Source organism: Stegostoma tigrinum, chromosome 31, assembly GCF_030684315.1.
Source record: "Stegostoma tigrinum isolate sSteTig4 chromosome 31, sSteTig4.hap1, whole genome shotgun sequence".
In the NCBI taxonomy this organism is placed as follows: Eukaryota; Metazoa; Chordata; class Chondrichthyes; order Orectolobiformes; family Stegostomatidae; genus Stegostoma; species Stegostoma tigrinum.
Genome location: NC_081384.1, coordinates 38,493,758 through 38,508,839, shown reverse-complemented (window position 1 = coordinate 38,508,839; position 15,082 = coordinate 38,493,758). Strand labels below are relative to the sequence as shown.

The 15,082-nt window shown below is 40.1% G+C and overlaps 1 protein-coding gene across 1 annotated transcript in view; it reads right to left on the bottom strand.

Annotated features, from left to right (window-relative positions):
- Positions 1–15,082, bottom strand: part of map3k3 (mitogen-activated protein kinase kinase kinase 3) — a 126,579-nt gene that overhangs the window by 29,250 nt on the left and 82,247 nt on the right. The window contains exons 12-14 of the mRNA XM_048560874.2: positions 14,803–14,994; positions 5,781–5,929; positions 3,224–3,355 (exon numbers count right to left, since the gene is read on the bottom strand). Of these exons, the coding sequence (XP_048416831.1) occupies positions 3,224–3,355; positions 5,781–5,929; positions 14,803–14,994 (473 nt within the window). The remainder of the gene's footprint in view (positions 1–3,223; positions 3,356–5,780; positions 5,930–14,802; positions 14,995–15,082) is intronic.

Genomic DNA, 15,082 nt, shown 5'->3' with positions numbered 1-15,082 from the left:
GCTTATCAAAATACCTTTTTAGTCTGGTGTCAAATAATGTTTGACATAGCACCTGTGAAATATCATGGAATGTTATATGTTAAATGAGCCATTTGGCTGCAAGTTGTAGCTCTTTACGGTCAGAACCAACATTTGACAAAACACTGATAAAGAGATTTAGAAATAATTCACATTGACTACCAACCAGCTGGGAAATGCTTTGATTCTTTAAGGGCATTAGCCTATTTTTAAAGATCTTCTTTGATCTTTCTTTTGATACATTGCCTTAAAGCCTATGCTGAAAACATGAAACTATTATTTCCAGTTTGAACAGTCATGATCGTGTAACTGCTCTGTCAATTAGAAATGAACACTGTACTGCTGTAAATGACTTGGACTGTTTTTAGTTTAGATAACGAAGTTATCTCCGCTCTCTTGATTGTGCTAGAAACATAATCCTGCTCTAGTCTGGAGATTCGGCTTGCATAATCCTGGTCATGTGTGCAGAGATGCTGCTTGTTGTAGTTCCAATTAGGGATGCATAGGAATAAACAATTTCCACCCTCCCAGCAACCACAATGGTGTCAATATTCACTTCAAAAGTTATTTTGTGGCTTCTTCAATTCTTTATATTAATCAATGCAAATCATGCGCCAGTATTGTATTACTAATGTTAAAGGCTTAATTGGGATAAACAATATAAAATTATTGAGCATGTTAAAACTTATTTAAGTTTCAGATGAAGTTTTATGGTATCATTAAACATTGCATATTGTATAATAAAACAAAAAAACCTACAGATACAGGGCAGTACTGTTGTCCGATATATTAACCTCTATATTGCGGAATCCAAGTGCGAGCTCTCGAACACACCACTCGATTCCCTGGACTGTGAACCCACCATTGAGTATCAGGTTATTGTTTCCACAACTGTCACCAACCTCAACTCATCTGGGGATGTCCCTATCTCTGCATCCCAGCTCATAATCCCCTAACCCCAAACAGTCTGCTTCTACCTTCTCCCCAAAATCTACAAACAGGGCTGCTCGGGCAGACCAACTGTTACTACCTGCTCCTGCCCTATGGAAATTATTTCTTCCTACCTCAACTTGATACTTTTCTCCCTTTGTCCAGTTCCTTCCCATTTAAATCTGAGATTCTTCTGACGCTTTATGTCAGTTTAGATGTTTCCACTCCGTGAGCTCCAGCCACTTCCTCTTCACTGCTACATGTCCATCCCCAAACAGGATGGTCTCAGGGCAGTCCGCTTCTTCCTGGAGAGAAAGCATAAACCCTCCCCATCCACCGTCACCCTTCTCCGCCTGTCCAAGTTCATCTTCATTTGGAACAACTCCTTTAACTTCTCCCACTTTCCTCATTTAAAAGCAGTGACTATGGGTACCTCCATGGGCCTCAGTCATGCCTGGTACATTTCTTGTTTCAGTTCTACTCTGGCCTTCACCCACAACTCTTTCTCTGATACATCGGTGACTTCATTGGTGCTGCTCTCTTCTCTTGTTTTGAATTGGAAAGGTTTATCAATTTTGCTTCCAATTTCCACTCTGCTCTCACCCTCACCTGGTCCATCTTTGACTCCTCCCTTCCTCAATACCTGTGTTTCCATTTCTGGGGACAGGCTGGCCACCAATATCTGTTACAAAACCACTGACACCCATAGTCACCTGGGCCATGCATCCTCACAACCTGCTTCCTATAAAATCTTCATCCCATTCTTCCAGTTTCTCCATTGCATTTGTTCTGATGGTGCCATCTTCCACAGGGGGCCGTCAGAAACATCCAGCTTTTTCCTCAACCGAGGGTTTTCTGCTACCGTGATTGACAGGACTCAGGCTTGACTCACCCACCTCCCTCACTTTTGCCCTCACCTCTTCTCTTCCTTCCCTTCCCACAACAAGGGGTTCCCCATTTTCACTTACCATTGCTAGTCTTTGCATCCAAAGGTTTGTAAGCTGCCATTTCCACCACCTCCAGCGAGATGACACCACCAGACCGTATTCCCCTCCATTCCTTTGTCAGCATTCTGCAGTCTGTGTCCTCCATTCCTAATAGCTCCCTCACACTGCCATGGCACTTTACCATGCAATTGCACAAGGTATAACACCTGCTTGTTTATTTCCTCCCCCGCCTCGCTATCTCAGGCCCCAGACAAACCTTTCTGGTGAAGCAGTGATTTACTTATACTTCAATCAATCTAGTCTCCTGTACTTACTTGTCACATCTCCACTCTGAGGAGATGAAACACAGACTGGATGACCATTTTTGTAGAACACTACTTTCTGTCCATAAAAACGATGCTGAGATTTTAGTTGCTTGCCACTTCAAAACACCACGTTCCCATGTCAACATCTTTGCCTCAGGCCTGCTGCAGTGCCTCAGTGAGCCTCAGAGCAAGCTCAAAGAACAGAGTCTAATCTTTCACTTGGGGACCCTGCAGCTTCTAGAATTCATCAAGTACAATAACTTTACAACCTGAACATATCCATCTATGGTATTTTTTTTAACTTAACCCACACCCAGGTCCTGTCATTACATGGGCTGCTTTTAGCACAGCCAACCCACTGTCACCGACTGTTAGCCCTATTTCACATTACCCAGGTTGCTTTAAGCACATTGTGCTTCTCTTTTCTGGCTTACTATCAATAATCCTTTTGTCTGCCTACTCCTTTCATAGCTCTTTCTCTCCGCTCCATCTCCACCTAGGACACCCTGCCTCTCCACACCTCCCCCCACCCTCCAAAACCCCCTCACCTAGCAAAACGCCATCTTCAGTATAAAATATCACTTCTTCCTAACTGTTATCAGTTCTAAAACTGAACTCTGCACAGATGTTGGATTTCTCCAGCAATTTCTGACATTGTACGTAGTATTACTGTTGAGTTTCATTATCCCCTTATTTGGTTTATGCTTCTCAGCAAACTGAATTTGTACTTTAGCCTGAAATAGATGGTGCTTTCCATCTGACAGGGAAGCAATCACAAGTGTGCAGAGAATAGCCTTAAAGTTAAGGCAAGCCTCTTGGCTTTGGCAGCCATATAAGAAAGGCAATAATTCATCTTGTAATTAACCTGGGAGTTATGGATGCCAATACAGGCCATCTGAAATGGAAACAGCCTCATGCTCCCATAAATAACAGAACTTGGAATGAAGGGTACTTTTACAGAAAAAAGTTGCATACCACAATTTCAAGTAATTACCCATGTTTTCATGGCTTTTCTCTACTCACCCCAGGCATATACTCCATGAAAATTGAAAGGGTTTTCTCTGCTTTCTCACGGAGACAGCCATAGTACTGCACTATTCGTTCATGCTGTAGGTTCTTCAGTAACTGAATCTCACACTCCAAAGCGCTTACTTCCTAACAGAGAAGATCCAAACAGAAATCTTGTCAATGCTGCTTGTGATTCCCTATGCCAGTTCTTTCCTTATTGTGGCTATAGATTTTCTCAAAGTACATTGATGGCAGATGTGTGAAACATATCCATACAAACAGTGGAAAAACATCCATTAATACAGTCAGACTGTACTGGAAGTTTCATGATAGATTTAAACAAAACATTTTGCCTCCAAGTTTATGCTGTAGGGGACTAAGGAAGTAACATGCAGAAATGTTGCACAGCAAATATTTGGCTCAAATGCAATTCTGCCTGCACTCAAAAAACACTTCAAATGTTATTATCTCATTTCAATAATGGCATTTGGAGCAATGCCAGACTGCAGGGAAAACTGAATTGCACTTTTAGTGTTATCAAAGACTCTAAAAATCAGATTTACATTTTATTACGGTTGTGGTAAATTGTTAAATTTCGACATAAACATGTTTGTCTCTGACATTTTTATCTGTGTAAGCTATTACCACATAAAATAATTGTAGTTGTCTCCATGCTGGAACAATCCAAAAATAACATTGAAATGTCTCTCCCACACTGTGCTGAGTTAGCTGATCTCAACTGAGGAAAGACAAATACCCTAGTGTGGATAGAGGAAAAATTACAGCCAGGATTTTCACTTCTTGACGATCATTTTGACTGTTGCTAATAGTGTAAGATAGTGATGTTGATTCATGCACTCATTATTCATCACTCCTGATTTCACTTTGATTAACACCAATCGCAACAAGAATTAAGAAGAATGCACAGTGTCAAAGACAGAACTGATATTCATTCCTTTTAATTTATTTTCGTGATGCATGGATGACCTACTTAAGTGTACAATGCTTAACTTAAAAGTGAACTTAAAACTGTCAGGTCTTGGGGTTACATCAAAACCACATCTGATTTTTACTCAGGAAAGGGAACAAAGGGGAATTTTGACTTTGCATTAGTGGAGAAATTAGTCCAGTTGATTCCGAAAGGTTCCACAAAAGTTGCACAACTAGAATTCCTCCATCACCATACAGCTTGCAGGGAACCATTGGAAATGCTATCATCCAAGCATGCTGTGATGCAACCTGCTGTTATAACTATGCCAGCTGAGGATGGGCTGTTGAGAGATATAACTGAACCCGACTCCAGTGTGAGTCTCTTTGGAATAAAGGACGATCGTTCTTCAACACACTCAATTGAAACATTTCTATAAGTAGTTCTTAATGCTGTAATGTACACCAACACTTTGACTATATTACTGGTGTAATTTCCCTCCGTCCCTCTTTATCATGACACAGGAAGTATCCAATACATTTTCCCAGTTTCAAAAGGAAACAGCCCTTATGGAGATAAAGTAACCCCCCTGGAACACAAGTAGCTTGATAAATCATAGTCATATAACAATGAAGGAACTAAATTAGAATTGGACTAAAATGGTAACTTCAAATGTCACCCCAGTCCAAGAAATAAGCAGAAAAATCACTTAATTGATTTCTGTGTCTCATTTGTAGTTTCCTAGTTCATTGAACATAATCTCCTGTTCACCTATATTGAATACCTGCTGTGTAAAGCCTGAAGCCTTTGGATGTGGGATTGACAAGGAAAATAGCCAATATATTCAAGTGCAACAGCATGGCTAATTTGATGTCAAACACTTGTACACATACTGCTGAATAATTACTAATTGCTATTTACTTGCATACCGCAGTGCTTTAATTAACTTTCTCCTACAAAACACTTGAGAAAATGAAAGGGAGGCATCAGGGTCAAAATTGTAAAAGAAGTTAAATTAGCAGGCAGCAGTTAAGTGACAATAAACTACTGCTTGAAAATCTGAAAATTGTAGATTCAAAGGTAGAATGGTGGGGAAGAAACGATTCATAGAAAAGAGTGTGGTCAGTCTTCAGGCAAGATTGTGAGACTGCAAACACAGCATCACAGTTGAAGCTGAGGAAGAAGGGAAGAAAGTTCACAGCAACAATTATTATGACAGCAGTGTTGACATGAAGCTGAGAAAGGTTTCCACAGAGAGCGAGGTGGAACCTAGGCTAAAAGCTCAGGGATGCTTCTCACCTACAGATGGCTTATTTGGTTGGGTGGGGAGTTGAAATAGGGTTAGGACCCAATTTCCAGCTTCTTGTGCAACTATCAAACACGCACATTTCTAGACAGACTGGACTGTAATCAGGAGTGCAGCTCTGCCTCATTTGCTCATTGCTACTCAACAGAGATGGTAACTCCAGCATGTCTCATTGAATCCCAATTTAGATCATCCAGTTTTGCACAAACGGAGGAGATCAAGTCCAGAGTCTTTGAGGCACAGGGTGTCTCAGCTGAGCTGTCACTGGAGTTATACAGCACCAGTTCAACTAATACATTCCATGATCAGACATAGAGACTGAAGATCACAGCACTTACTTTGCTGGTCTCAAGGCTGTCAGGGTCAAACTGAACTTGTTTAGCGGCAAGTTCACGTCCTGTGTCTACGTCGTAACACAGGTAGACACGTCCAAAAGCTCCTTGTCCCAGCAGCTTTCCTCTCCTCCAGTTGGTAGGTGCACTTGGTGCTGTAATATTAACCGAAATTTGAATTAAATGTTGCTATCAAAATTAAAATGTAGTTAGTATTTAAAGACATGCACAGTGCAATCCAAATGTGGAGCAAACATTGCCAATACAAAGTATTTCACACAATGAATTATGTCAGTTTCGAGAAGTCAGACATACAAGCAGCATCCCCGGGAAGTCATTTGTGTTCCATGTGCAAAATAAAGTATCAGCAATGGGATTGGATGTCATTTAAAGAATAAGCCTTGGTACAGCTTTGTCTATTTTGGCAGTCCTGAGCTCAGATACAATTTATGCAAAACCATAATATCTCTGCATCCATAACACTGATGTCCAAGCAAATCCCTCTATGCTGGTCTTGCTTTAATTCCCAGGAGGTGTTGAGTGGTGATAAATAATGGGAGGCATTCACCTATTTGGAATGATGCAGATTCTTAGGTTCATTTTGTTACATAAAATTAATTCTTGAAAAATAATCAGTTTTATCAAGAGATTGCACTGGGGACACTTTTATGACTAGCATTTTGATAACAGCTTGCAAGCAATGCAAATATCCTGTTCACCAAATGTTATTTACAGAGTTGTTCCATCTTCATTAAATTTGCAGCTCACAGAGATCACTTGGTAGCGTGGTGAACTTCAGGCAGTCTTACAGTACCACTTCATAACTCTGGCTCACAAGGAACTACGCATGTGCCCGTATGTGTGTGGTAGAGGTTAGTCGGTGATTTAGAACTCAGACATACAAACTGCAAAACCTAACGTATATATTGTGCATAAGAATGGTTGACTGAAACAATCAAGGGGCCTCCCTGTAAACTCAGGCACACTCTGGATTAGAGTTCCACAACAGGTGATACCAAGACTTTACACACGACCTAGATGACGATTTCAAGTATTATGCGTTCTGGCCATAAAGATACTTACCAAATATCAATTCAGAATTAATCTGGAGTTAATTGCTTCACATCTTAGTTTGGTCTAATATGGTGGGTTTACCTAATCCATACTGGTTATTATTTGAGTTGTCTCATTTGACAACAGTCAAATCTCTTAAAGCTCATCCCATTATAAGTTGAAATCTGTTTATTTGCTTCCTACTCCAAAGCCGTGACTGGAGCTAAACAAAGTGTATTAAAGATTAGTTAACAGTTGGGCCATGGAATGGCATTACCTTTGCATAATCTCTCCACACCTGTTCACTTGAAACTGACTGTATTCTCTTGAATGTGGTATTTTAGCCTTTAGAACAGCGAGCAATCTTTGTAAACTTGGGAAACCTCGAAGTGGGGACCATTGCTTTCAGATAATACAAACTTAGTGCACAAATGCAAAAACATCTGAAGTATGGTCTGCCCTGCAAAACCTTCAGTCACCTGTACTTCAGTGGTCTGTTTTGCCATTCAGTGAGACCAAGGTGATCTATGGTTCAACTCCATCTACTGTTGTCCAATATCCCTTAATACTTTTGGTTAGCAAATCCATATCAATCTCCGATTTAAAATTAACAACTAATGTAACAACAGCTGTAGTATAGAGAAGACGGCTTTGAACTTCTGCTCCCTTTACAGAGAAGTATTTCATTTCTGAATGATCTGATTAACTTTTAGACCTTTCCTACACTTGTCAGTCGGCAGATATAGTTTCTCTTTCTACTCAATCCGTTTCCTCTGACATCCTGAAAATGTCAACTGAATCCCAGGGAAGAGTTCCCTATTTTGCACCTTTCTTGGCCTTTCTTTGTGGATGGGGTAATAGAAAGGCTACATTCATCAGTTGTGTGCCCAGTGGTGGCTAGTCAGGCTTGTGACTGACAGATTCTCATAGTGGGGTCAAGTGAAGGTATAGCTGCTGCTGGTGGGGATAACGGAATCCATCCTTAACACCTTTTTGTCTTTCATGCTGGTTCATTGTTCAGTTCCAAAATGCCTCTAAACACTTGATGTAGAAATCTCCAAGCACTGTGATCTGTGGCCTGTGCTTCCCACTGATGGCTGATGTGGCACACAGGGGATTTCTTCAAGCACGACTTTGAAACATGAATGGGGTCCTCCCTGTTCTGTTTACCAGCAGTCAGCTCTCGATGCAACAGTTCAGTCAGGCGATTGTCATCCATCCAGGGTTATCTTTGCCGCAGGATGATCTTGATGCTGGTGATGTGGGCTATTTCCAGGACTTCAAATGTTTGTGATATAGTCCTGGAAAAAGATCCTGACGATTCTGCGGAGGCAGCACTATCGGAAGTGCTCTGGAAGGCATACATACCAGCAGTACAGGACCTACAACTTGATACCATACAGCAAGCGGTGAGGACTATGCTTTGTGCAGTTTGAGTTTGGTCTGTGGTCCAAGGCAGTGGCTGATCCAGACTTGTTTGACAAGTCCATTAAATATGCTGTTTGTTTTAGAAAATTTTACATGCTCTTGTCATCAACAAAATATCGCTTCCCAAATTGCTTGATGGTATTCAGCTCAACTCCCTCACTGACAATGCTTGATGGTCAATGTTCTCCTCGGGTTCAGGTTACACAAGACTCTTTAAACTAATTACTTGAATTAAGAGTCAGTTGCCTTGGGAAAACATGTTATACATTGCAAGTATGACAGACTGTGGTGAAGGGAACATATCACCAGCAAAAATAAGTTCACTGATGAGATTTTCCTGTGTCTTTGTGAGCCTGAAAAGATCTCCCACCAGACTAGTAGCATACATAAAACCTTCTGCTCAAGATCTTCCATTGTTTCCTTCAGCATCGTTATGCTTCATTCAACTGGAGATTTGGAAGATGCTGCTGTGAACTTGTCTGTGGCAAGTTTGTGCAATAAAAGCAAAATACTTTGGATGCTGGAGATCCAAAAATGAAATCGCTGCAAAAATCTAGGAGTTTTTTCTAATATTCTGATTGTGTACTCTCTTCCTATCATTTTGATACTGGATTCCAGGAGCCATTCTGATAAATCTACACTGCACTTCCTCCACAGCCAACAGAACTTCCTTACTGTAGTATCTAGGCAGCCCACGGGATTGTGATCCAACTAGAAGTATGATTCCGCACAGGATGAAAGTCATTTGGATTTAACAACTAGCATTACATTCGCAATCTGAATATTTGTGCAGCTGGACTACCAAGCCTCTTTAAGCACCAATTCTCAATTCTCTTCATCCATTGCAAAGTACCATGATCGATTGTTTTTAGAATAAAGTGGATGATCTTGCACTTGCTCAGACTGAAATAAGCAAAACTGTGGCAAATAGATTCCATTTAGTTTATTAAATTATCTTGGCAATTTTAGGCTTCTATCTACATTGATTAAATTTTGTCATAAATGCACATGTGTGGTTCTTATCTTATTAACCCAACCATTAATAAAACGGGAAATAGTTGAGGCACTAAGGCAGCTCCTGTGGGGCACCATCAATTATATCCTGCCAATTAGAGCACCTATTATCCCTACTCACTGTCCCCTTGTCACTCAGACAATTTCCTAACCATGATATTGTTAGTATATTATTAGCTTGTTTTAAAAACAGCTTATTTCATTGACACACCAAAAGTGACAAGTTCCCCACTGATCTCTGCCACATAGAAGACAAGGACAGCTGATGTTCCAAACACCATCATCTAAATGCTCCATTCCAAGTAATGCAGCACCCTGACTTGAAATCTATATTGTTGTTCCTTCACTATTGCTGTGTCAAAATCCTGGAGCTCCCTTCCCAATAGACTGCATGGCAGCTCATTAACACCTTCTCAAGGGGAATCAGGAAGGAGCAAAATACACTGGCCTAGTCAATGACATACCAATGAATGAAGAAATTGTAGAAGTTTGTAAGTGTCTCTATTAATACACTTATTGCATGATGACAATGCTCATTTATTCCATAGGCAATGTTTTGCAGCTATCAGTATTGTATTTAATTTGATGATGCTGCAGAATTAAATATTTCATTAAAGCTGTCTGCAGTTTCTTTTTGCTTTTCGTTAAATTGAGGTAGATATCAAACTATACATAAATTAAGTACAGGCACAAATCATTAATTACTGCATGTCCCCAAGTCTAGCTTAGTCATAATATTTCATCTGTATTCCCGTTTTCTACTTCACTTCTTATTCATATACACAGAAGGAAGGACAAGGCTGCTGGGTTCCCCGAGCCTGCCGTGTCATTCAATTAGATCACAGCTGATCAGATTCTTAACTCACATCAATATCCTCACTCACCCCAACCTTTCGCTCCATTGCTTATCAAGAATCTATCCACCACTGCCTTAAAAACATTCAAGAATTACGCTTTGATCTTTTCAAGGGCAGAGAAGAAAAAATATTGCATCACCTGCTTTAAACGTGCAAGCCCTGATTTTTAAACAGTGATCCCCAATTTTAGACTCTCTCAAGAAACAATCTCTCCACCTCTACCCTCTTAAGACCTCTGACAATCTTATACTTCTCAAGGTTACAGGATAAATGCCTAGCTGGTCTAACCTTTCCTCATAAAACAATTTTTCCATGTATTAAGTCTGATAAACCTTCCAGAGTCATTGAAATCTATACCACAATTGGTTATAAGCAACCACCTAACTCTCCTAATCTCATTCTCCAGCACTAGGCCCACAGTTGTATGTGTCTTGGCACCACTGCACATCTAAATACTCTTTAAGAGTCATTAGGGTTTCTGCCTCTACCATCCTTACAGGCAGAATGTTTCAGGTTCCCACGACTGTCTTGGTGAAAAAGTTCTTCCTCACATCTCCTTTAAGCCTCTGGTCATTGATCAAGGGAAAAAGTCTCTTCCTGTCTACATACGTAGTGCTCCATTAAAGTGCAGCTGCTAAGACATAGGTTCCAGTTTCACAAAAGTACCACGCTGTATCCATGTTGGTTGTGGTAATGTTAGCAGAGAGAGCATCACCTTTCCCATGATGTTTGTATTTGATGTAATCAGAGACTTGACATTGAACAGCAAATCAGAAAATTTACTCCAGTATTACCTCTCCGTGTTTATGTCAAGCGCAGATGTACCTAGCTTCCCTACAGTCACTATTACACTGAGATCAGCTTATCAGGAATCAAACCAAAGACTTGCTGGTCAAAACAAAAAATAACTTTAAAGAGCACTTCCTTGGGAAAATAATCCTAAGGTTAAACACACAACCAGCCATCTTTGTCCAATGAGACAGTGGCCTGTGGGCCTCTGGAACAATGGCAACATTATGACAATTGATAACTGTTACATGGTCATCATTAGATTAGCCTTTTATTCTAGAATTTTTAAATTTGAAATGGTAGGATTTGAAATCATGTCCCCATAACCTTAGCCTGCAGCTCTAGAATCACGAGTTCAGCTATATTACCACAACAAGACCATCATCAACACCCACAAATATTTCAATATGAATTCGAATGTGGTCCCGTTCAGTTTCCCAAGTTCTACCCATAACAGACTTATGGAATTTGGCCCAAATCTCCCAGTTTCCAAATATTCAGAAATTGGTCATGTCCTGGAAAATATGGGTTAGGATTATGCAGAAGTTTCAAAACACTGGCTATGTGGAATCTGAATAGAAAGTTGAAATTTCCAATGGGCAATTACTCAGTACCTAGAACTTTCTGAACCTGAGTTAAAAGTTGAAGACTTCAAAGGCTTAGCTTACTTAGCTAGTCATCCAAAAAAGGTTGGATAAACCAAAAGGTTGCTCTAACTCTCAATTGTAAAACTGGCACCCCAAGTACTCACAATGGCCAATCCCCCACCACCCAACATCCGACTAATTTAGCCTACCTACATTCCTCTACAGATTCTTGGTGTCATCTGCATCACCTCCCAACCTGCTTATTTTTGTGTCATTGGGAAACGTAGCATTAGTATATTCACTTTCCTCATTCAGCTTACTATATATTGCAAATAACTGTGGCCCCAGCACTGAGTGTTCTGGTACTTCAGTAATTACTGGTTACCATCCTGAAAATGCTCTCTTTACCTCAACTGCCTGACTTCTGTTAATTTGATAATTTTCTATCCATACTCATTTTTCATCAAGGCTCTTATCTTCCAAAGTAACCATACTTGTAATACTCATTGAATTCCTTTGGAAATCCAAATATATTACATCTACTGGTTCCCTTTTATCTACCTGCTAAATGTTACCGTATTACATTCTTTATAGTAGACGCTAACATCTTCCCAATGACTAACATTTAACTAACCGGTCTATAGTTGCCTGGCTTGTTTGCCCCTCTTTTTCAAAAAGGATATTTCATTGGCTATTTTCCAATTGGTGACTTATCCAGAATCTAAGGATTGATGGAACATTACTGCTAGTGCATTATTATCTTGGTAGCTACTTTCTTTAATATCATCAGACGCAACTTTGCTGCCACGTCCTCGAAGGTATCAATTGCCATTCACCCATCACCCGGTGCTCAATGATCGACAAGGGAAAGGGTAAAGTTCTCATACTTGTTTTCAAATTACTCCGGTAGTGTGGCCCTGTCTAACCTTTGCAATCTTACCCCCTGTAACACTGAGAGCTCTCTGCACTCTAACTCTGGAGTTTCAGCATCCCAGATTTTAAATGTTTCCACTGTTCAGCCTTCAGCCTACTAGGGTCTGAATTCTGGCACTACATCCCTACTTCTCCTTCCTCTTTTAGGACACTCCTTAAAACTTCCATCTTTGACTGAGCTTTTGGTAATTCTGCCATAATATTTCCTTATGTCATTCAGTGTCATATTTTTTGTTATAATACTTCTGTGAAGAGTCCTAATAGTTTAATTACTTCCATTTAAAGAGCATTTTTAGTGCCATTGTTGTTGATGTTGCAGACTCCTAACACAGTCATTACATGGTATAGGGAAGGTAGAATGGTGGTAAAAGGTGTTAGATTAAAGCCTGGAGATAGGAATTCCAATCCCATCATGCAAGGAGTGTAATTTAAATTCAATTAATTAATCAATATGAATTCAAAGGCCATGACCATCAAATTACCATCAAAACCATCAGGTCAAACACAGGCAAACAAATCTCCCAAAGATTACCTTCTTATCACCACCCTTCAACGTGTGATGAATTAACATTTCTCCAAGTTAGTTGAAGAAACATTGAGGCCAAAAAAAACAGTGCAGCAACATACGTACAAGCAAAGTCAGTCAGGAAAGGAGAGAGGGTATAAGGACAAAGGTGCATCAACAAGTTAGAAAGATTAGTAAAAGTAAAGGCTCTTTATCCAGTGCTCAAAACATCCGCAATAAGATAGGTCAACTAGAAGCAGAAAAAGAGAGATACATGATTAGATGTATTATTCAGGAAGACAGATTAATAGATTGAGTAGGAGTGACTTCAAAGTAATTCTAATGGGCCAATGTCAGGTGAGGACAAACAACAGCTAGGAACGGCTCACTAAATGGTAAGAATAAACGTAGTGGGGGAATGGACACAATAGGATTCACATGTAGAAAGTAGACGGTTAAGTAGCTAACACTTTCAATTAAAAGAAGTAAGTAAGATTTTATATTTTACAGGCATGATTTTGTAAGGCAAAAGCAAAGAGATAATACCAATATCAACGATTGAGAAAGTAGTTAGAAATTGGAGTTTAATCTTAGGCAACCCACTCCAGAAATGCAATCCAAGGCCACGAACAGGACTCACCATGATATTAAGCATAAACAGTCTTTGGTTATGAGGAAGTACTGCAGACAATTGAGGCTCTTCTAATCAGAACAAAGAACATTAATGGGAAAGGACGCACAGGAGATTCACCAGGATTTTGCCTGTACTGGAGTATTTCAGCTATGAACAGAAACACTACCTAAGATAGAATAGTTTTCCTTTGAACTGAGGAGGAGGAGAGGAGACTTGATTCAGGTATACAAACATATGATGGGCATTGATAGGACCAATCGCAGTAAGTATTTGCCTTTGAGCTCAGACTTTATCAGGTGCAAAGATTTACGATAAAAGGCAGGAGGCTCAGAAGAGTTAAGGTGGATATCTGTCATCCAGATGCTAGTGGGTATATGGAACTCACTTTCTTATAGGGTGGTAGATACAGGAACCATCAGAACATTTAAGCAGTATTTAGATGAACACCTGAGATGCCATGGCATACAAGGCTATGGGCCAGGCGGTGGCAATTGGGATTAGATAGGTGCTCAGCCACCACAGTAGACAAAATGGGCCAAAGGACCTCCTTTTGAGTTGTGATACTCTATGATTTTATAAGAACATCTAATATTATGCAGTGCCATAAGATAAGTAAACATACTTTTAGCAGTAGACAACAAGTCAATAATAAATATGATACTAGATATTCAATAATGTTTTCTACTCAGCATTATTGGGTCATGGAATGTTTCTCCAGAAATAGTGGTGGAATTAAATGCATAACATTTTCAAAAACAATAGTGGGTCACTGATCGAAAAAGTGCATAATCCTTTCAGACAGCAGGCACAGACACCAAAGACCACAGACACCCTCTCTGATGAAGGGTCTAGGCCCGAAACGTCAGCTTTTGTGCTCCTGAGATGCTGCTTGGCCTGCTGTGTTCATCCAGCCTCACATTTTATTATCTTGGAATCTCCAGCATCTGCAGTTCCCATTATCTCTCACAGACACCAAAGGACTGAATATTTGTTGATTCAATTCTGTTTCCAATTTGAATTCAGTCTTTACGGAAAGAAATAGTTTGCTTTGCCACAAGTCCACACTTCATAGGCCTTACTGCATCCTTGTGCCACAGTTCTGACGCACCTTTTCATGCTGTATTCACAATGAAATACTTCATGAAGACATTGAAAATGAAGCAAACTTGATCACATGCATACATGTAAAGCACTTGAAATTATGACAATAAAATAAAGGTTGACTTACATTTAGTGGGAACATTCCTCTCTTGCACCGAGAGAGTATTTTCAATGTCACCACTGCGAATTCTCCCCCTGCTATCAATGTATTGAGCAGCCAGGCCCATATTCTCCCCATTTGTACTCAGGGATCTGCTGGAGGGGACAAGAGTAAACAGGTTCCCCTGCTGTCGGCGAATCCTTGGGAAGGTTCTCCGTCCTAAAGAACAAAACAAATAACCATCAAAGCAGCTGAAGACTTGCATTTAATCTTCTAAAGCCAACAGCAGTTATGAATCATGCAATAC